The 21,382-nt window shown below is 33.7% G+C and overlaps 9 protein-coding genes across 9 annotated transcripts; 5 read left to right on the plus strand and 4 right to left on the minus strand.

Annotated features, from left to right (window-relative positions):
* Nucleotides 1-45: 45 nt before the first annotated feature.
* Nucleotides 46-1,386, minus strand: RMD1 (Rmd1p; the record flags this gene model as incomplete). The annotated part of the gene is made up of 1 exon (XM_003688599.1): nucleotides 46-1,386. The coding sequence occupies one exon, from the start codon at nucleotides 1,384-1,386 to the stop codon at nucleotides 46-48; it is 1,341 nt and encodes a 446-aa protein (XP_003688647.1).
* A 645-nt stretch (nucleotides 1,387-2,031) lies between these two features.
* NHP10 (Nhp10p) lies at nucleotides 2,032-2,796 on the plus strand (the record flags this gene model as incomplete). Its single annotated transcript, XM_003688600.1, has 1 exon — nucleotides 2,032-2,796. One exon carries the CDS (start codon nucleotides 2,032-2,034, stop codon nucleotides 2,794-2,796), a length of 765 nt encoding a protein of 254 aa, XP_003688648.1.
* A 665-nt stretch (nucleotides 2,797-3,461) lies between these two features.
* Nucleotides 3,462-5,720, plus strand: YAT1 (carnitine O-acetyltransferase YAT1; the record flags this gene model as incomplete). Its single annotated transcript, XM_003688601.1, has 1 exon — nucleotides 3,462-5,720. One exon carries the CDS (start codon nucleotides 3,462-3,464, stop codon nucleotides 5,718-5,720), a length of 2,259 nt encoding a protein of 752 aa, XP_003688649.1.
* A 1,115-nt stretch (nucleotides 5,721-6,835) lies between these two features.
* OSH2 (oxysterol-binding protein related protein OSH2) lies at nucleotides 6,836-10,609 on the plus strand (the record flags this gene model as incomplete). The annotated part of the gene is made up of 1 exon (XM_003688602.1): nucleotides 6,836-10,609. The coding sequence occupies one exon, from the start codon at nucleotides 6,836-6,838 to the stop codon at nucleotides 10,607-10,609; it is 3,774 nt and encodes a 1,257-aa protein (XP_003688650.1).
* Nucleotides 10,610-11,457: 848 nt separating this feature from the next.
* THI20 (trifunctional hydroxymethylpyrimidine kinase/phosphomethylpyrimidine kinase/thiaminase) lies at nucleotides 11,458-13,119 on the plus strand (the record flags this gene model as incomplete). The annotated part of the gene is made up of 1 exon (XM_003688603.1): nucleotides 11,458-13,119. The coding sequence occupies one exon, from the start codon at nucleotides 11,458-11,460 to the stop codon at nucleotides 13,117-13,119; it is 1,662 nt and encodes a 553-aa protein (XP_003688651.1).
* A 319-nt stretch (nucleotides 13,120-13,438) lies between these two features.
* Nucleotides 13,439-14,281, minus strand: GPM3 (phosphoglycerate mutase family protein GPM3; the record flags this gene model as incomplete). Its single annotated transcript, XM_003688604.1, has 1 exon — nucleotides 13,439-14,281. One exon carries the CDS (start codon nucleotides 14,279-14,281, stop codon nucleotides 13,439-13,441), a length of 843 nt encoding a protein of 280 aa, XP_003688652.1.
* Nucleotides 14,282-14,873: 592 nt separating this feature from the next.
* TPHA0P00610 (dipeptidyl-peptidase III) lies at nucleotides 14,874-17,048 on the minus strand (the record flags this gene model as incomplete). Its single annotated transcript, XM_003688605.1, has 1 exon — nucleotides 14,874-17,048. The coding sequence occupies one exon, from the start codon at nucleotides 17,046-17,048 to the stop codon at nucleotides 14,874-14,876; it is 2,175 nt and encodes a 724-aa protein (XP_003688653.1).
* Nucleotides 17,049-17,334: 286 nt separating this feature from the next.
* On the minus strand, nucleotides 17,335-18,516 carry TPHA0P00620 (glycerol-3-phosphate dehydrogenase family protein; the record flags this gene model as incomplete). Its single annotated transcript, XM_003688606.1, has 1 exon — nucleotides 17,335-18,516. The coding sequence occupies one exon, from the start codon at nucleotides 18,514-18,516 to the stop codon at nucleotides 17,335-17,337; it is 1,182 nt and encodes a 393-aa protein (XP_003688654.1).
* Nucleotides 18,517-19,478: 962 nt separating this feature from the next.
* On the plus strand, nucleotides 19,479-21,260 carry MAM3 (Mam3p; the record flags this gene model as incomplete). The annotated part of the gene is made up of 1 exon (XM_003688607.1): nucleotides 19,479-21,260. One exon carries the CDS (start codon nucleotides 19,479-19,481, stop codon nucleotides 21,258-21,260), a length of 1,782 nt encoding a protein of 593 aa, XP_003688655.1.
* Nucleotides 21,261-21,382: the final 122 nt, after the last annotated feature.

Genomic DNA, 21,382 nt, shown 5'->3' on the forward strand with positions numbered 1-21,382 from the left:
AATAAGTTCATTGTTTTATGTAAATTTAAAGAAATATTAAGTCTTTCAATTCGAATATGCAAACAAATCAACAGAAATGTTTATGACTGATAATAAAACTTCTACACCGACCAATACTATTACAATAAATTCTAAATACTCTTCCTGTGTGTGCCCCAGTTGTTCTTTTAACATTTGTAATAAATCAGATACCACTTCTAATCTTTGATTTAGAAGAGCTACACGTTGATTAATTTCCAAGTAGCCTCTAGTTGCTTGGTAAATGGGTTCTAATTGTGGCTCTGACCACATGATTTCCGGTGAATCCAAAATAGAACCATGCAGATTAATATTTATACGAAGAATGAATAGTTCACCGATACTTTTCATAATATCTTCTTTACTCATAGAAACTTTACCACTTGATGCAATTTCTTGAGGGATGTCTTGCGTGTCTTCGATAGTATTATCCAATAATTCTTCAAATAATGAAATTTTTACACTCTGAGATAATGCATGAGATATTGAAAGTTTTGTCATGTAATTCGAGCCGTCTCTTAATGTTATAAAATCATTGTAAATTCTTGGTTGATAACTTTCTGTCACATAGTAATTAAATTCTTCTATCTGTATATCTTCTTCAGCTAGTTTTTCCTTTTCATACTTTTCAATATCATTTAAAAATTCTTTTTCTTCTCTTTCTGTAAAACCCCAAAGTACCACGACACCATATTCGAATATAAAAACATCTGGTTGTTTATCACTTACATTAATTTCACCACCTTCATCATCAAATCGAATGAAATCTTCACGTTCATACCTTTTATCGCCTCTCGAATCAGTATATATGAATGGTGTATAAAGACACTCATCAAACAATTTGGGATGAGAACGAAATTGATGTTTGGAATCCTTTAGCCATCTGATAAGACCCCTCATATTATAACTACTTGCTGTGCAGAATGCCGTTACTCTCGGTAGTAAATGTCTATGGGCTTTCCCTAATTTTTCAGCATCCCTTCTTGCACTTTTATCCTTAATCCTATTTACTTGTGAATAAACTTCATTTTCTGGGAGATCAGGAAAATTATTATGATCTAAATCATAAGGTTCTTCAGGAAGTAATTTTAGTTTCTGAGTAGTACGTGAAGTTCTTTGTGCACCTGATCGTACATGCTTATTTTTATTAATTTCTGCATCGATTGGTAAGTTCAAGCTGTCTGCAACGTCATTCGAAACAAAATATTCAGGTTCTTTCATACCCTTCGGAACATATTTCGTCGATGCTTTACTAGTAGAGAGATTATGACCAGTATTGACTATTGCATTTGTTGAAGATCCAGTTTGAATATTATTTTCCTTGTTACCAATTAAAGGAGTTTGTTCTTGAGAGTCCTTACTTTGCATAATTTTATTGAAGACCTCTGTCCTTTTTTTGCTTTTGTGCTATCTGTAATATCGAACTTTATATATGTTTAACAGTAGGATGACCATTTACAACCAATATTTTTTCTTTAAAAAAATACGATGCTTCGAATTGTCTATTACAAGCAAATTGAAAATAGCTTCTTAAATTATTCCTAAACAAGTTATAATAAAATAACTTTAATTGTCCTATAAGAGATATTTTTTTATGTAAATATTTAATATAACAATACTATTATTACCATTATTCGTTATTAACTATTATTGTTTAGTATTTTAAATATTTAGAAGGTTAAAAGAAGGGCTCTATTTAAATGTCAATGAGCTAAATCTTTAAAGGAATTAAAATGAAACAATTTGTGGAAATTGTTTAAATTGAAAAATTTAAAAATAAAAAAAATAATCACAACGAAGTTATTTTAAAATTTGAAAAGAAAGAAAGATAGAAAACAATGAATTAATCTATAAAGTTAGTTGAATTCAAAAGACACAAGAACATTGGACTACGCTAATTGTATTCTTACAGATATCATTCCAAGATACCCAATAATAAAGACACGAATAAATATACGTGTACATTCCGATATTCTTTTGACAAAGTTAGAATTAATAGATTTAGCAGGAATCATGTCTGATTCTGAATTGAAGAGAAAGTTCGATGAGCTTAAAGAGGAAAATGATACTTTAGCACTTGGTATTCAAAGAACTAGGATGTCAATTAAAAGATTGAAACTAGAATATAGTGTATTATTAGAGAGACTTGAAGCTAGATTGGAAGTTGATCCGGAATTGAATTATGAAAACCCATTACCTACATTAGAATCGTTCAAGAAAGAATTATTAGCTAAACCAATTAAGAAAGGCAAGAGTAAAACTCAAAAGGCTAAAGATAGAGATCCGAATTTACCTAAAAGACCTACCAATGCATATTTATTATTTTGCGAAGTCACTAAAGAGAAAATAAGAGAAGCAGGTACCCAAGATGTAACTAAAGGATTAGCAGAAGCATGGAAGAAATTGAATGAGGAAGATAGAAAACCATTTTATAAAATGTATAATGATGATAGAGAAAGGTATAAGAAGGAGATGGATGAATATATGAAGAAACATAGTAATCATACGGGAGAAGAAGCTACTTTAATAAAAGATGAACCAGATACAGATGGTGAAACATCGAGTACTAATGTGAAAATAGCAAGTAAAGAGAACATTGAACTTGATTTAGATGATGACGAAGATGAAGAAATTGGTGAAGAGGAAGAAGAAGAGGAAGAAGAAGAGGAGGAGGAAGAGGAGGAGGAAGATGACGACGGAGTCGACATCGAGGAAGATGACAATAGCAATGATAACGAACTCGAAGAAGACAAAAAGAAAACAGACAAATCCAGATAGAGTGTGAGTGAAACTCAAAAGATTGACAAAACACTTAATCAAAGCAAAATCAAATCAAAAATATTCCATTATTAACGAACCTACAACATTCACCTTTATTGACTCATTTATATAATTATAAATAATAGACCTTCATAATAAAAATCTTCCCCATTCAGAAAACGAAAAGATCGAAACCCTTAAGCTATTTATATAATTTCCAATTTCCAATTTCCAATATCAACTTTTCTGTTGGATATACAACATATAAAAAGTGGAGATAACACATTTTTTGTTGAATTAATATAAATCAACGGTCATTCATTTTTCATATTTGTGACGCGACTGATAATCTAATTGATTTCCCCACTCCCTTTCCGCCAAGATTGGAAGAATCAGAAAAATATAATGGCGCTTGTCTATTTTATTTATCCGCCGGACTAAATCAATTTTATTATTGAGAAGTAAGAGACGGACACAAATGTTTTATAGTAAAGGGTAAAAAAGGGTCATTCATTTTATAAATATGATTAGCCGCTGAAGGGTCTAATCTTTTAAATCTATCTATGTATATATATACATAGATAGATATAGATATAGATATGCTTGGAATAGATATTATGTATTTTATTAGTTTCTTTATTACACAACTCTAAAATATACAGGAGTGTGAAAGGCGATTAATAATGTCACAAATTAATGATGTTGATAATAATAATGATTTATTACAAAGATTACCAATACCGAATTTGAATGATACTTTAAATAGGTATTATAAAAGAATTGAACCATTGCAAGATGATAAACAAAATAAACTTTCATTCAAAAAAATATTTTCTAATGAAAATATTGATATTTTAAATGATTTAAATAATATCTTAATTTCTTATGATCAAAAATTATCAATAACAAAACCAAAGAGTTCATATATTGAAAAATTTTGGTATGATGCTTATTTATTATATGATGAAAGTGTTGTTTTAAATTTAAATCCTTTTTTCCAATTAGCTGACGATCCAACTTTAAATAGTTATTATAAAAATTATGATTATTTTTATGGTAAAGATAAAGAATTAAATCCAGATATAAAAATTAAAACAAATGAAAAGTCAGAATCAGAATCAGAATCATTTTATAAATACGGTGAATTTACATTGCAAATTAAAAGAACAACAAAATTAATTTTATCAATTTTAAAATTTATTAAAGAAATTAGAAATAATAAATTAAAACCAGATTTAATCAAAAATAAAGCAAAATTGTCAATGGATCAATATGAAAAATTATTTGGTTCATCAAGAATTCCATCAAGCAATACAAATACTAAAGAAAAAAAATATTCTTGTAATCTACAAACTGATAAAACATCACATCACATAATTATAATGTATAGATCACAATTTTATTGGTTTGATGTATTAAATATTAATAATGATTTAATATTTGAAAAATCTGATGATTTAGAGTATAATTTATTTTCAATTATAAAAGATTATGAAAAAAATGAGACATTTTATAAGAAAAATATATCACCAATAGGTATATTTACAACAGAAAATAGAAAAGTTTGGTCAAATGTTAGAGATTATATTAAAAATGATCAAAAAAAAAATACAAACTATAAAAATTTAAAATTAATTGATAGTGCATTATTTATTGTTTGTTTAGATGATATTTCAATTGAAGATGATAATGAATTATCAAAATCAATGCTATGTGGAACTTCAAATATAAATTTATCAAATAATATTAACAATTATAAAAATCCAAATGAATTAATTTTAGGTTTACAAAATGGTACATGTTTAAATCGTTGGTATGATAAATTACAATTAATCGTAACAAAAAATGGTAAAGCAGGCATTAATTTCGAACATACAGGTGTCGATGGTCATACGGTATTAAGACTTGCAAGTGATATTTATACCGATTCAATTTTAAGTTTTGCAACTACTATTACAAATAATGTACCTACTATATTTGAATCAAATAATGAAAAAATGGTAAAAAAATCAAATAAATTAACTAAAAATATTTTAAATTCAAATTTAATTACAATTCCAAGAAAATTAGAATGGAAACTAGATTCCTTTTTAACTTCATCTTTACATTTTGCTGAAACAAGATTATCCGATTTAATTTCACAATATGATTTAGAAACTTTAGAATTTAGTGGATATGGATCAACATTAATTAAAAAAATATTTAAGTGTTCACCAGATGCATTTACACAACAAATATTTCAATTAGCATATTATGCTTTATACGGTAGATTCGAGACAGTTTATGAACCAGCAATGACAAAGACTTTTCAAAATGGTAGAACGGAAGCAATTAGATCTGTTACAAATGAATCTAAACTTTTTGTTAAATCTATTTTTGACGCTTCCTCCAATGACTTAGATAGAATTGCAAAATTGCAAAAAGCCTGCTCAGAACACTCTAGAATTACAAAAGAATGTTCGATGGGGTTAGGTCAAGATCGTCATTTATATGCATTGTATTCAATTTACAACGAATATTTTAAGGATACAAAACCTACTCCACCTATTTTTCAAGATAAATCTTGGTATTTATTAAATACGACAATATTGAGCACTTCAAATTGTGGGAACCCATGTTTAAAGAGTTTTGGATTTGGTCCTACTTCTCCTAATGGATTTGGTATTGGATATATAATTAGAGAAAACTCCATTTCAATTGTTGTTTCATCAAGACATAGGCAAACTAAAAGATTTTCTTCATTAATTGAGAAATCATTTTTGGAGATTAAACATATATTTCATAATCAATTCAATCCTGTAGATAAATCTACAGACTTGAATGGGAACTCAGTTAAACTAGCAAGTATGAACGCTAAGAACAGTTTAACTACTAAAAAATCTGAGGACCTACGTTATTTATTAAGTGGCTATGATTATTTTGATGTCAATGTCGTCGGTTAATATACGTACCTATTTTAAAACAATAAATAAGAATGTATAGTAATCTGATTTAATGTCACCATATAATTTTACCCGGAAGATGCTTAAAAATGTATCACCAACACCTTAATTATTAAGGCAGAAATGACAACCATTAGTCAGATGATGATGGTTAGATACAATGGTCAAATCAAGTTAAGTCAACCAACTGCAATGCAAGATTCTAAATTTACGTGCTATCTGAGATTATTACGAATAGCGAGAGCAAATGGTATCTCCTATCTCTCTCTACTATACGTATTTTTTTTTGGGTAAGTTAGTACGTATATCTTCTCCTTATAAATAACTTCCTTTCACTGTTTTTTTGTTAACAAAAAAAGTTCAAGCAAAAAAATCTGTACCGTCAAACTGAAGAAGAATTTTGTCACTTAGAGTGAGAGAGGTTTTTTTTACCAAGAGATTAAAAAAACAATTGTATCGTATGGAAGACACTTCGTTACGAAAGAAATTCTCCGCATACGACGATACTTTAAAGATGGGAAAGCAGAAAACAAAAAAAGTATACAATAAATAACTACGAGAGAGAAGGAAATAAATAGAGACAGTTCGGTAAAATCGAAGAAATAATAACATTATGCACATCAAAGGACTCCTAAAGAGATGACGAAAATAAAGCTCGTATTTTCTCTTTCACCTGGTGTTAAGTTTTCAGCAATCGTCTTGCAAATAATACCTCTCTAATTCGCTAGTTTCTACAAATGTTTCTGTCAATGATAGCTTTTCTTTTCACTCTCTCTTTCTTTTCAAATAGTTATTCCATTTGAATAATAAAAAAAATAAACTATTAATTTAATGTCATTACCATTTTATAATTATTATCATTGTTATTGTAAATATGTTATTTAAATAAATTCTTAACATATAACTTCTGAAAAAAAAAAAAAAAAATTAAAAAGTTTTTTAGATATTCATAAGTTTCATCATAGTTGACTTATTTATTGTATCAGTAACAACAATTTAGGTGGCTATTTAAAACGGCCAATAGGTATTTCTAGCTACTTATACAGCAAACTTACTGTTGGTTCATTATTAAGTATAAATCAGTGTGGATCGAACTGAATTGGCTAATTTGAATCATGAGCCAACATAATTCTGACAAACATGTTGCCACGAAGGCAATGTTAGAGCTAAAGTTATTAGAGGTTTTAGGACAATCTGATATCAGTCAATTAAAGGTCCTATTCGAAAGAGATTTTAATTCAGAAGACTCGAGAAATAACAAATATATTCAAGATATTAAAAAGTCATTGCTACATTATTGTGTTCAAGTCGGTTCATTAGAGTTAATTAAAGATGTTGTCAATGAATTTTATCAAAGTGATAATAGTAATGAATTAGGTGTGAAATTAGATATTAACCAGCAAGATGAAAATGGAAATACACCATTACATTTAGCTTCTGCCCAAGGTAGAGCTGATGTTGTAGAATATTTAATGAATTTGCCTCATATTAATGATTGTATACGGAATAAAAAGAAATTGCAACCTGTTGAAGTTTGTAAAGATTTAAATGTTGCACAAATGATGCAGTTGAAAAGAGCTAATTATATTGAAAATGTCATCGAACAGTGTAAAGATGCTTCAAAGAAAAAAGATCTATCAAAATTAGAACAGTTATTTAAAAATCCAAGAAATAAAGAATTAATTAATATCAATGACGTCGATCCTACAACCGGTGAAAATATTTTACATTTACACATTTTACATGGTGATATTCCAATAGTTAAATGGTTATTGGATCATGGTGCTGATCCGTTTATCAAGAACCAGGAAGGGAAGACAGCACATGAAGTACTACAAACGTTAAAACCACATGAAAAATTAAGCTTAGACAAATTGAATAAATTAAAAAGTTTATTTGAAAGAAAAGCAAAAGAAAAAAATGTTTTAGAAATGACTTCACCTTTAAATAAATGCCCAACGTTTAAAGGTTATTTGAAAAAATTTACAAATTTTGCTCAAGGTTACAAGTTACGTTGGTTTGTATTAACAGCTGATGGTAAATTATCTTATTATAAAGATAGTAGTGATACTAACAATTCAAGTCGTGGTTCTTTAAATTTAGCAAATTGTATATTGCATGTAAATTCAACTGAAAAATTGAAGTTTGAAATTGTTGGTGGAGGGGCTGGCACAATTAAATGGAACTTAAAAGGTGTTCACCCTATTGAAACTAATAAGTGGATTTTTGTCATACAGGCTGCAATTAGATATCAAAGAGACAAAAAAAATGGAGTCATAGCTTCACCTGTATCTATAAATCGTGCATCAACTATAGAAATTTTAGGCACATCAGCTGGACCTTTAAATCAAAACATTCATAATAAAGATATTGATATTTCTAAACATGAATTGAGTAGTTATAAAAATCCGACCTCTACCTCATTAGCTACTAGTGATATTAAATTAAATGATAATTTGACTCCACAAGGAAAATCGTATATTAATAAAGTAATCGAAACTCGGTTAGAACAGCCAACAGATATTCACTCATTCCATTCCTCAATTATGTCTGGAGAGTCTAATCAAATGAAATCTAATATCATTGGTCCTACTGATATCAATTTGGATGATTATGCCGAAGGTGAAACCATTCAAGATGATGACGACGATGCTATTGGATTAAAGACAGATCCGATTGATGAAGATATTAACGTTCAATACGGCTCTTATGGTCAACAAATTGCAATCTTGGAGAAATCAATCATTCTAGAATTAAACTCTGTGAACAAAATATTATCAGGAGGTCAATCTTCAGTTGAAGCTTGGACTCTAATCCGTAAATCTTTAACATCAATTACAGAATGTTTTACCAAGTTAACCGAAACTTTCGGTCAACGAGAAAATAGTTTAGTTAATTTATTGGACAAAGAACGTAATGTTAACAATGTTTGGGTTCAGTCAGTCAAGGACTTGGAAAAAGAATTGCAACAAAAAGAATTCAGATTAGATTCTTTGAATAAAGAAAGAAAAACTTTAAAGAAAGTTGTACAACAAAAACTTTCCAAAGGATCAGATTCAGCTTCTGTGGATGTTAACACCTTAGACAAATTGGAAGATAGTACTGACCCAACTACATTGGAACACATTGCCAAATTTATTAGTGCTACAAGAGATAAGGGTGAGGATTCAGATGCCGATGAATTTTTTGACGCAGAAGAATCAGTTACAGAAGACGAAGATGCAGGTTCTTATGCATCTGGAGCAAGAAACGTAGCTAGTCATCAAATTCATGAAGGTGACATTATTGAATTACATTCTGCAACTTCTGATACGCACACTAATCTTGCAGATGGAGCCAAAGTAAGTGATTTTAAAATCCAAAACTTCAATGAACCATCCGCTAAAATTGAAGAAATAAATCGTGAAGCCACACCAGATTCTAAGATTATAAAAGAAGCTACGAATATACCAAAACTAACCGATGTTACTTCCACCGAAATTAACGTAGATGCAGGTAATACTGTGAAATCTAAGTCTAATGAAACTTCAAAACAAAAGGAATCAAAACTTTCTGGTAAGGTTGTTAAAGAAAATCTACCAGAAGTTACTAAGATTGCTATAACTGCCTCTCAAAAAGAAGCAGAATCAAAGATTCTAGATGAGTTATCATTCGCTGGCTATGAGGATGGTATAAGAAAAAGATTAAAGCTGGATGAAGATAATCGTCCAAAAATTAGTTTATGGGGTGTTCTTAAATCAATGGTTGGTAAAGATATGACAAGAATGACATTACCTGTTTCATTTAACGAACCTACATCATTATTGCAGAGAGTTACTGAAGATTTAGAATATTCGCAATTAGCAGATATGGCTGCAACATATGAAGATTCTACTTTAAGAATGCTGTATGTTGCTGCTTTTGCTGGTTCCTCTTTTGCATCAACAACTCTTAGAGTTGCAAAACCATTTAATCCATTACTTGGTGAAACATATGAATATGCTAGACCGGATAAACATTATAGATTTTTTACTGAACAAGTTTCTCATCATCCACCTATTTCCGCAACTTGGACTGAGACACCAAAATGGGATTTCTGGGGTGAGTCTTATGTTGATACTAAATTTACTGGAAGAACCTTTAATGTTGAACATTTGGGTTTATGGTACTTAAAGTTACGTCCAGACTGTAATGATCCAACAGAGTTATATACTTGGAAAAAACCAAAAAATACTGTTATTGGTATTTTAGTTGGTAATCCACAAGTTGACAATAGTGGTGATGTTGAAATTACAAACCATACAACTGGTGATCGTGCTGTATTGCATTTCAAAGCTCGTGGTTGGAGATCATCTGGAGCATACGAACTTAGAGGTGAAGTGTTCAATAAGAAAGGTAAAAAAGTTTGGGTATTTGGAGGTCATTGGAACGATAGCTACCACGCCAAAAAGGTCACTGAAAGTAAACATTCCGAAATTACTCTATCCAGAGCAAAAACGAACAATTCAATGTCAAACGTCGAACCATTATCGGATGGTTCAACATTCTTATTATGGAAAGCCAACAAGAGACCAGATGCTCCATTCCATTTGACACCTTTTGCAATTACTTTGAATGCCCCACAAAAGCATTTAGTTCCATGGTTAGCACCAACAGATACACGTTTAAGACCTGATCAAAGAGCCATGGAAGACGGTGATTATGATTTAGCTGCTGATGAGAAGCATAGGCTTGAAGAAAAACAAAGAGCAGCTCGTAAAAGTAGAGAAGAAAGTAATACCGAATACATTCCAAGATGGTTCAAGAGTGAAATTCATCCAATTACTAAGAAGAAGTACTGGAACTTTAATGGTGAATATTGGAAACTAAGAAAAGAGCATCAATTAAAGGATGCCGGTGACATTTTCTAATCTTACCTTACCTACTAAAATATGCATCGTTGCACAATCAAGCAACAGTAGAAGTCATCGTAAATTAGAATTATTTGAGTATATATTATAAGTATATGTATAACTGCATCATAATGTTAGAACTGCAAATTAATTATAAAAAAAACGATTAGTTGATAATAATAATCATGTATCAATATAGATATACTATTAATTTACTTTTATCTTCGATTACAGTGGTTATCTAAAGGAACTAATTCGTTATAGTCTATCAATTATTCAAGAAAAGTGGTACAATTTTAAAACAAAACACAATGTTAGGCCTGTGCATCAGATAATAAAACAGCTATTGACCTACAACTTGTCATTACAGCCGATCATCTCAAGAGAACAGAACACTTTTGAACTTCTTAAAACTCCTTTTATTTCACAAGCTATCTATATCGTTTTAATTGCATATTACTTAGATACAATTAACTGTAAATATCGAAAATATATTTTTTGAGATGTTGTAAGAAATATTTGCGGGCTTGAAATACTTAAACGCCTAATATCTGCCTAACTTTAATAACGCAGACAATTATAAATGAATAACATAATACTACAATGGTTTTGTAGGCAAGAATGTAATTGAATGTTATTGAAAGTGTTAACAAAGATGAAGCAACTATTATCGAGGTATGCAGAAAACATATTATGCAATTGACAATTGAAGTGTAATATAGTGGTTCAAAGTTTTGTCTCTTTATTTTTCAATATAAAAGACAACCGATGCAATAAAATGGAATATTATCTTTACTTAATATTTAGATCTTGGTATATAGTTAGTCTGTAATTGAAATATAACGAGACAATTGATCGCGACGAATATGGATCAAACATCACTATACATAAACACTGCTCCCCCATATCTGAAATTGAACCAGAATGAATCATTACCTGTTGTGATGACAATTGCTGGATCTGATTCCAGTGGTGGAGCTGGTGTTGAAGCTGATATCAAAACCATCACTTCCCATAAGTGTTACGCCATGACTTGCATCACTGCTTTGACTATTCAAACACCTACATCAGTTTATGGTATTCAAGTCACACCAAAACATGTTGTTTCGAAAATATTGGATGTTAATTTAAGAGATATGAGATGCAATGTGATCAAAACTGGTATGTTAACTACAGATGCAATCGAGGCGATTGAAACCAAATTGAAAGAATATGATAATGGTGATATTAAATCATCGAGACCAATACTTGTGATTGATCCCGTAATGGTTGCAACGTCAGGATCATTTCTAGCCTCTGGAGATTTGAAAGATTTGTTAATAGAAAAGATAACTCCCTGGGCAGACTTATTAACCCCTAATATTCCTGAATGTTTCAAACTTATTGATAGGGAGATGGATTTAAAAAACACTCAAGATATTTTCAAATTAGCCAAGGAAGTCTCTATAGTCACCAATTGTTCTAATATCTTGGTTAAAGGTGGTCATTTACCATGGAATGAAGAAAAGAAACATATTATCGATATTTTATACATTGGAAAAGAGAACAAATTTATTGTATATGAAGGACACTACACAGAAACTAAGAATACTCACGGAACTGGATGTACTTTGGCTTCATCTATTGCATCGAATTTAGCTCTAGGGTATTCATTAACTCATGCTGTATATGGTGCAATTGAATACGTTCAAAATGCTGTAAGTATCGGTTGTTATGTTACATCAGAAATTGTCAAGGAGAATGGTCCAATTAACCATGTTTATGCTATTGAAGTACCACTTGAAAAAATGATGAAAGATGAATGTTTTAGTGCTCAAGAATTGATCCCTAAACCAACAAGTAGCACATTTTCAGCCAGTGAAGATTTCTTTACCTATCTTATTAACCATCCAAAGGTCAAACCACATTGGGAATCGTACATTAATCATGACTTTGTAAAACAAATTGCTCAAGGAACAGTTGACAGTAAAAAATTCAAGTTTTTCCTTGAACAAGATTATTCATATTTAGTAGATTACGCTAGAATTCATTGTATTGCTGGCAGTAAAGCACCAACCTTAGAAGATATTGAGAAAGCATTATCAATTGTAGGAAGTGTTAAACAAGAAATGGAAAACCATGAAAAGAAATTAAAAGAAGCTTTTGGAGTCACTGGAGAAAAGTACTTAGAGGGAATAAAGAAGGGACCTGCTTTAAAAGCCTATTCAAGATATTTCTATGATGTTTCTAAGAGGGGTAGTTGGGAGGAACTAGTTACTTCCTTAAATCCTTGTTTAATGGGTTATGGCTATGCTTTAATACAACAAGAAAAATATATTGTGAAAAACGAAGGAAGTATATACTATGATTGGTGTCAAACTTATAGTTCTAAATGGTATCGTGAGCATGTGGAAGAGGGTAGAAGTTTACTGAATAAAATTGGTTCCAAGTGCCCACCATCTGACATAGACAAACTTGTCAACATTTATGCAGATGTCTGTGAGTTAGAGACTAAATTTTGGGATGCAGCTTTAAATTATGAAGAGTAAATTTAATTTTGAATAGGTATTAATTTTATTTTCAAGACATTAAAGCAAACAAATCCACAATTATGTAATTTTGTATTTCTAATATACTTGTTAATATATTACTGTAATTGCTCATGAATAGAGGTTATCATTTATTATAAATCGACATTTTTATATATGTATATCTATAGTTTGTTTTTAAAGTAGTCATTGACAATCACCAGAGAATCATTAAATTTTTATGTAATAACAATTGAAATATTGTCTTTGTATCATTATGGGTTTGGTTTAAAACCTTCTTGGCGAACCTTTTCAGCATTAATTTTTGCAGAGACAGGATCTAGGTAACATTGGCTAACAAATTGAAATGTTTTTTATCCAATTCGATGACTAGCGGAATTCCGTTGGGAATATCGATATTCTTGATATCTGCATCAGCAATGTTTTCAATTAATTTGAGTAATGATCTAACAGAGCTACCATGGGCGACTATCATGCAGGACTCATGATGAGTTTGTTTTGCAAGTTTCAAGATCATATCATCTAATAGAGGTTCCAATCTAGCAACAACTAGCTCTAGAGATTCCGAGTTAGGTAGAACTTCTCCAGCCAATTCCTCAGGATTATATTTTAAATGTCTATTTGGCTCTTTAAACTCATATCCAGTTTTGGAACCTTGATCATCGAATTCTTGAATCATTTCACGTTTCAAATCTGCCACCGGAGGTCTTCCACGATAACCTCTTCTGATATTCATATATTCAGTTTCCCCGTATTCTTCCAAGACTTGTGGTTTTCTTTGACCTTGCCATGAACCATAGTGTCTTTCATTTAGTCTCCAACTTTGGAAAACAGGAATAGTATCTTTCTCACTAAATACCTCTTTATCTGATACTTCAAACTTTTCACCTGTTACGATATAAGTCTCTTCTTTCAAACCCCACTGATTTATAATCTCCTCAATAGTTTGCTGCGTTCTTACAAGTCTTGATGTATATCCAATTTGTGGTAATGGCAATTTATTATCTTCACAATATTTTTTAATTAAGTCGGCAGAATTTCTTGCTTGATCCTTACCCTTTTCTGTTAAATTGGCATCAATCCATCCGCAAAATATATTCTCATGGTTCAATTCACTTTGACCATGCCTTAAAATAAATATCTTATAAGTTGAGCTTGACATATTTTGTAATAGACTATTTTTGTTTACTTTATTCACACACACACATATATATATTCAACTGTTTTCTATGCCCTGAAGTTTTCAAATAAAATCGTAATTCTGTAAAATTAACAACTTACAAATTTTAAATCCATAGATTTTGAAATCAACTTATCACTCCTAACAACTCAAATAACGTGAACCACTAATAAGTCAATTGCTGTTAAATATAATTATATATCTAAAAACTATTTTAAATAAAGGTTAAGTGCTTATATTTTGAAATTATTTTAAACCTTCCATTTTTTTCACTATTAAGTTTCTTGCAACTGTAAGGCGAGGTGAGGTGAGGTGAGCTGCCAGTATTTTAAATATATACAAACATCATGATCTAAAGCAAATGAATAATCAATGTTAAAGGACATTGATGCACTCTATTAGCAATTAGATATAGATGATATGATATTATTTGACTGTTGGTGATTTCAATTGATAGTTTTGTTCTTAACATATACTTTTTCTTAAAAGAATTTCATAGATATTTATATTAATAGGAAGCTATATAGTGATGTGTAATACGTTCAATTGAGTCATAGAAATTTAATTTCAAGTCTCAAGTCTCTCTTTCGATAAAGGATTGAATCATACCTGTCGCAGTCTCATCATATTCTTTTACAATGATATCATTAGTTTCTTCGTTGAAGACAGTATTTGGCTGAATGAATTGTCTTCTTGGCAATCTTTTCTTAATGACAATGTCTCTTAATCTTGCCAAGTCTTCTGGTACTGTAGATCTTTCAATGAAATACTTTGTACCATTTTCAGCATCACCAGAACATTTATAGATGTGTAAGTGCAATAGATAGTCTTTAACACATTCATGGCCAACTGTTTCAATTAGAGAAGCATCCATCTCTAAGTGAAAGTCGGTAGGGTTGGTTTCGTTATCAAGGACAATTTTTAGAAATTGCTTACTTGATGAATGTTTTAAGAACGTCTTCATGATAGAAAATCTAGCTTGCATATGTGGTTGACCCCATTTGCCAGTTTCTGGTGAACAGTACTCTAGAGCTAAAATACCTGCTCTTGCCATTTGTAAGAAGCCTGCAAAAATGATATTGTTTTGTTCTTCTTTTGTTTTAAATCCAAAAATCTCCAATAGTTTACGATTGGTAATCAAATACATTGCAACTAATTCTGCACGACATTCTTCAAAAGCACCAGCTAATGAACCAAACTTTGAACCCCAGGTTTCACCTTTTTTATAATAAGTGGTAACTGCTTTGCCATTTAAACCAATTGGAAGGTTAGCAAAATCGAAATTATATTTATTATCATCAATTTCACTTAATAGTTTACCGGTACCATGTCCTAACAGTTCATGAATACCGACCTGAACTTCAAAAGATTCACTTTGGTATTTCTTAAACACTTCGAGGTCCTTTTCTTGAATGAAACTTGGTGGAAATTTAGAAGACGATTTAGCGGAAGCATTTAAAATATTTCCCAAAGACACATTCTTAAAACCGATAGTTAATCTAACATCATCGTAATTTGGAATATTGATACCAGCTGGTATACCAGATCCTGTAAAAGTCAATACTTCTAATGAAGTAAAATCAGGTGGATTGAAATCAGGTTTTTCATATTCTGCACCCCATGGTAACAATAGAATGAATTCCTTAGCGTTTTCTACCATTTCACCGAATTTCGCAGTTCTTTCTTTATTTTGAATAGCGACTAGTGCTTCATATTCACCAATAATTCCTGATGGTTCCCTATAAGTTTCGATAAATCCAATATTAGTCTCAATGGTTGGTGAAATATCTGTAACCCAAAGCTTTTGAGACTCCTTATGAGCATTTCCTGATCCAGTTTCGAAATGTTCAATGTATTTATCTAACATCTGAGACTGAACTTCGTTTGCAACATACATCTTAGCTAATTTCAAATTTTTAATAATACCTTGCATTTCCCTTGAATGATCGCCAAATTTGAATGAGACAACAGTATCATCAGCGACAGTAACACTTCCACTTGGATATTCATTTGATGGATTTGAAGGATGTAACATATTGAATGATGCAACGTGAATAATAAATGTTTTATCGTTGATCTTTTCAATTCTTGTATTTTCAGGTAAGATATTAAATTTTGTAAAGATTTCTTTCTTTAATAAAATCATATCATCTGAGGAGACGGAATTGCCTGAATAATACGAAGATTTAAAACCTAATGAAGGGTACCCTAATTGTGCCAAGTTCAAATTATTTGAATTGACACCGTAGATGCCTTGATCGATTAAATCATTTAATGTTTTGAAATGAGATTTATAATCATAATTTGAATTATAGTATTCATTTGTGAATTGTTCCCAAACCTTTGAATCATGAACGTCTAATTTTACATTTTTCAATATACTATCAACTAAGAATTCTTTTGAACAATTTGGTATAAATTTTGTATCACCAAACGACTTATAATTACCTAAATTTGATAAAAATTGTGAAGCGTAATTTAAGTAATCTTTATATTCAATTTTATACTGATCATTAATCAGATTCGAATCTAAATTTTTTTGTACAAACAGTAACAAATCAAAGATTAATTCTGATTCAATTGATACTTGCCTTAGTGTGATTCTCGTACCGAATTGGGAAGCCTTTGACATATAGTGAGCATATTTTTTCTCCTTTACATCTAATAACTTGAAATAATCTTTGTTATCACCCTTTGCTGATAACAGCATCGAGATTGGAGGTTCATCATCAGCAATAGGTAAACTCATAATGTCTTGTTGTAGTTTTTTACTGTAATTAGTTTCAAATGTGTGTCTATAACACTTCCATTTTTTATAGAGCAAGAAGTGAATGTTATTTTAAGTTAATTAAAAAAAAAAAGTCATTAAAAGTTAGTGATTTATGTTTATATTTTTAAAATATTTAATGCTTACATTAGTATAATTAAAGCATGGTACGTTTACACATGCACACATACACATACATATATATAGAAATAAGAAGATTTGAAGGATTTGATATTTATGAGTATATTGATTGGTTGTGTGTGTTTAATTATTTCTCTTCTTCAATCATACTTAGAATATGTGGACCTAAAGAACCCAATTCCTCGATCATTTCTGGAATGGAGCTCATTGGGACGTTGTTGTAGACGATTTCGTAGACTGCGTTCAATAATGGGAATTCGTCGACCTTGTTACATTGTTTTAGCCAGTCGTGGACTTCTTTTGCGGTGATGATACCTTGAGCAGATTGACCGTTCAATAGTTCCTTTTCACACTCTTCAGCAGACTTACCAGAAGTAGCCATTAGTCTAGCGACCTTGACGTTTCTACCACCGGAACAAGTGGTGATCAAATCAGCGACACCAGCGGATTCTTTGTAGTAGGTTTCGACCTTTGATTCAGGGAAGAAAGTTTGCCCGAACTTGATGATTTCACCTAGACCGACTCTTTGAATAGCAGCGGCAGCGTTGTTACCCCAGCCCAAACCTTCGACGAAACCGACGGCCAAAGCGACGACGTTCTTCAAAGCACCAGCGATGGAGATACCAGCGACGTCTTCGATGACGGAGACGTGGAAGTAAGGTCTGTGGAACAAAGCCTTCAAGACGTCGTGGTTGACGTCGTACCCGTCACCTCTGTAGTCCTCTGGCATGTGGTAAGCGACCGTGGTTTCCGACCACTTCTTCTTGGCGACCTCCATGGCGATATTAGCACCTGAAAGAGCACCGCAGGTGATATTCAACTCGTCTTCAATGTAGTCGGACAACAGACGGACACCCTTTTCGGTCAGTTCGAAACCTTTCAAACAGGAGATGGCTCTTGCGTTGGGGTTGATGTGACCTTTCAATTGGGCACAGATACGTCTCAAGAACTGATGGGGGATGTTGAACACCAGGATGTCGGCGTCCTTGGCAGTGGCGACAAGGTCGGGGTTGGCAACCAAATTCTGGGGCAGCTTGATCTTGGGCAAGTACTTGACGTTCTCGTGGTCCTGGTTGATGATCTCGGTCAAGTTTCTGCCGTCGATTTGCTCTTCGAAGACCCACATGTCGACCCTGCTCTTGAACAAGTTCTTGTATTTGCTACAGTTTTCAGCAACGACCTTGGCGATGGTGGTGCCCCAATTACCGGAGCCGATGACAGCGACCTTGAAAGGCTTGTCGAGAGCGACCATGGTGGCAACGGAGTCCATCTGAGACATTTGTTTCATTGAAGCGGGAGCTTGAGACATGGTGGTAGTGTGTTTGTTTTTTGAAGTTACAGTATCCTTTAATTCGAATGCGCGACGATGCAACGTATACTTGGGATGGTTGTGTGTATAACAGTGACTAACAATTAACAAAGTATTATACACGAACAAGAACAGAGGACATGAGAATACAAGAGAGAACGAAACGACATGCGCATATATATATACATGTGGATTGAAATATTTTTTTCATTCCAGATGGGATGAGATGGTGGATAGGCTTGCAAAGAATGTCTATGTACGACCTCAGAGTATACAGGGTATACAGAGAATGAAACAGTGAAGTTTCCAATAAGAATAGGGTCAATTGGCGATTTATACCTCATTAGCGAGTGAGGTCGAGTTAGAGCCAGTGCTCGTCGGTTCGGTTCGGTGGTGGGGGAGGGTAGAGATGGTGGATGGCACGGATCGGGTACGTAATGGCCCAGCGTCGAAAGCGCAGTTGCGGATTCGTTAGCTGGCGTGTGGTCTGCCGACGGGCAGGGCGGGTGGTGGTGCGCGTGGCGAGGGATTGCTGGGACGGTGGGTGTTAGGATAGTGGTTGCCGGTCCGGGTTTCGCTTTCGCAGCGGGGGCCGCGGGCAGCAGGGCGGTGTGTTGGCGGCGGTGTGTGGGTGGTGGGCCGCGAGAGGGTCAAGTTGCGGCCGGTCCGTGCGCGAGTGGGCCAAATTTGCGCGAGGGCCAAAAGGTGGGACAGGGCGCGGGTGGGTCAGAATCCGGGCACGTGATGTGCACGTGTTTTTGTTTGGTGTCACGTGCATGCACGTGACACAGGGGGAGGGATGGGCGCACGCGCGGGTGGCGGCTTGTGCGCATGCTGCAAAACTGCAACCTGCGAGAGTAAGCCGTTGGGATATATTAAGACGAGTGCCTGGTCAAGGACCAGGCACTCGTCTTCAGTTGCGTGGTGCTGCACTACGCTGAGTTGCACCACACCCACACGCCATGTATCTGTACAAGTTGCGATGCTTTGTCGTTGTCTCGTGCCATCTGCTTTTGCCAAAGGTAGCGCTTGCGCTACCTTTGGTCAAGGACCTTTCCGCATCTGCTGTCGTCACAGAGACCTCTCCCCAGTTGTACCTGGTCATCTCGATCGGCCTGGTGCTTCTCGGCGGTATCTTTGCCGGTCTGACGCTGGCTCTCATGGGCCAGGACGAAATTTACTTGAAGGTCATCCAGACCTCCGGCAGCCCACGGGAGCGCCAGCTCGCCTCCAGCGTCCTGGACCTGCTGGCAATGGGCAAGCACCAGATCCTGGTCACATTGCTGCTGTCGAACGTGATTACGAACGAGACCCTGCCGATTGTTCTCGACCGCTTCATCGGAAAGAATGGGGGCGGTTGGCAGGCCGTCCTCTTCTCCACCGTGCTCATCGTCATCTTCGGAGAAATTATACCGCAGAGTATCTGTGTGAAGTATGGGCTTCAAATAGGCTCGGTTCTCTCCCCATACGTAAGATTGCTGATATACCTGCTTTATCCGATATCCTACCCAATTGCAAAATTACTGGACCACATCCTCGGTGAAGACCACGGGACCATGTACAAAAAGTCGGGTTTGAAGACCCTGGTCAACCTTCATCAGACGAACGGTATCGAGCGACTCACTAGAGATGAAGTCACCATCATCAGTGCCGTCCTCGACTTGAAAGACAAGAAAGTGTCGGAGATAATGACGCCAATCGATAAGGTATTCACTTTATCGTCCGCTACCGTCCTAGACGAGGACACTGTTAACGTCATCCTGAACTCAGGTTTCTCAAGAATCCCTATCTACTTGCCGAACGATCCAAACAACTTCATCGGTATGCTGCTGGTAAAGATTCTGATCTCTTACGATCCAGAGGACTCGCTTAGACTGTCGGAGTTCCCGTTGGCAACGCTGCCGGAAACTTTGCCAAACACGTCCTCATTGAACATCTTGAATTATTTCCAGCAAGGTAAGTCGCACATGTGCCTGGTCAGTGAGAAACCTGGAGAGTCCTCGGGCGCCTTGGGTATCTTGACTTTGGAAGACGTGATCGAAGAATTGATCGGTGAAGAAATCGTGGATGAGAGTGACGTTTACGCCGAACAGGAACTACGTAACGAAAATAACTTTATCTCATTGAACTCACCGTTATTGAAAAGTAAATTTCGTACCAACACCACTTCGTACTCGTCGTTACCAAAATTCACAGATAGAACTGCAGCTGCAAATGAAGTTGCACAAAGACAAGGGCTCTTATTAAAGAAAACGAGTTCTTCCAAAACGCCAGTACAAGATGGCGTAATAAACCATGCTGCTCACAACAAATTGCCATCGAATATGGCATCGAATCCATTAAAAGATGAACCTTCCTTTGTGAAGATTAAAAGAAACATACCGTTTGGTATGATCAATGGTATCCAAAGCAACGAAAATATTAATAAAAAATCCAACAGTTTAGCTAGCATACATTCTACAAAGACAGCAAATACTGGTAACGACTCTAACATCTCGCCGATCATGATAAACCAATCGTCGAGCAACAGTAAGTTCAGTAACAAGAACACCATCGAAAACAACAACGGCATTGTCGAAAGTGTAATTACAGTGAAGGGTGTTCCAAAGACAATTATCCAATCCACAGATATGGACTCCTCTCAAGATATGGAAGGTATAGGAGGTCTGTTACTTGTTCATGATAAAAGCTTATTACAGAACCAAAACAGGAAACAGCATTCAAGTTCAGAAAACGAAAATTAGTTCTCAGACCAACCACTGCATCAAATTAGGGTAGCATCTAATTCCCTTTTTTATTTCCTCTCATGCACACATAAAACAAAAATATTTATTTTAAATACAAGATAGTCAAAAATCAATTTTAT

Source organism: Tetrapisispora phaffii, chromosome 16, assembly GCF_000236905.1.
Source record: "Tetrapisispora phaffii CBS 4417 chromosome 16, complete genome".
Taxonomy (NCBI): domain Eukaryota; kingdom Fungi; phylum Ascomycota; class Saccharomycetes; order Saccharomycetales; family Saccharomycetaceae; genus Tetrapisispora; species Tetrapisispora phaffii.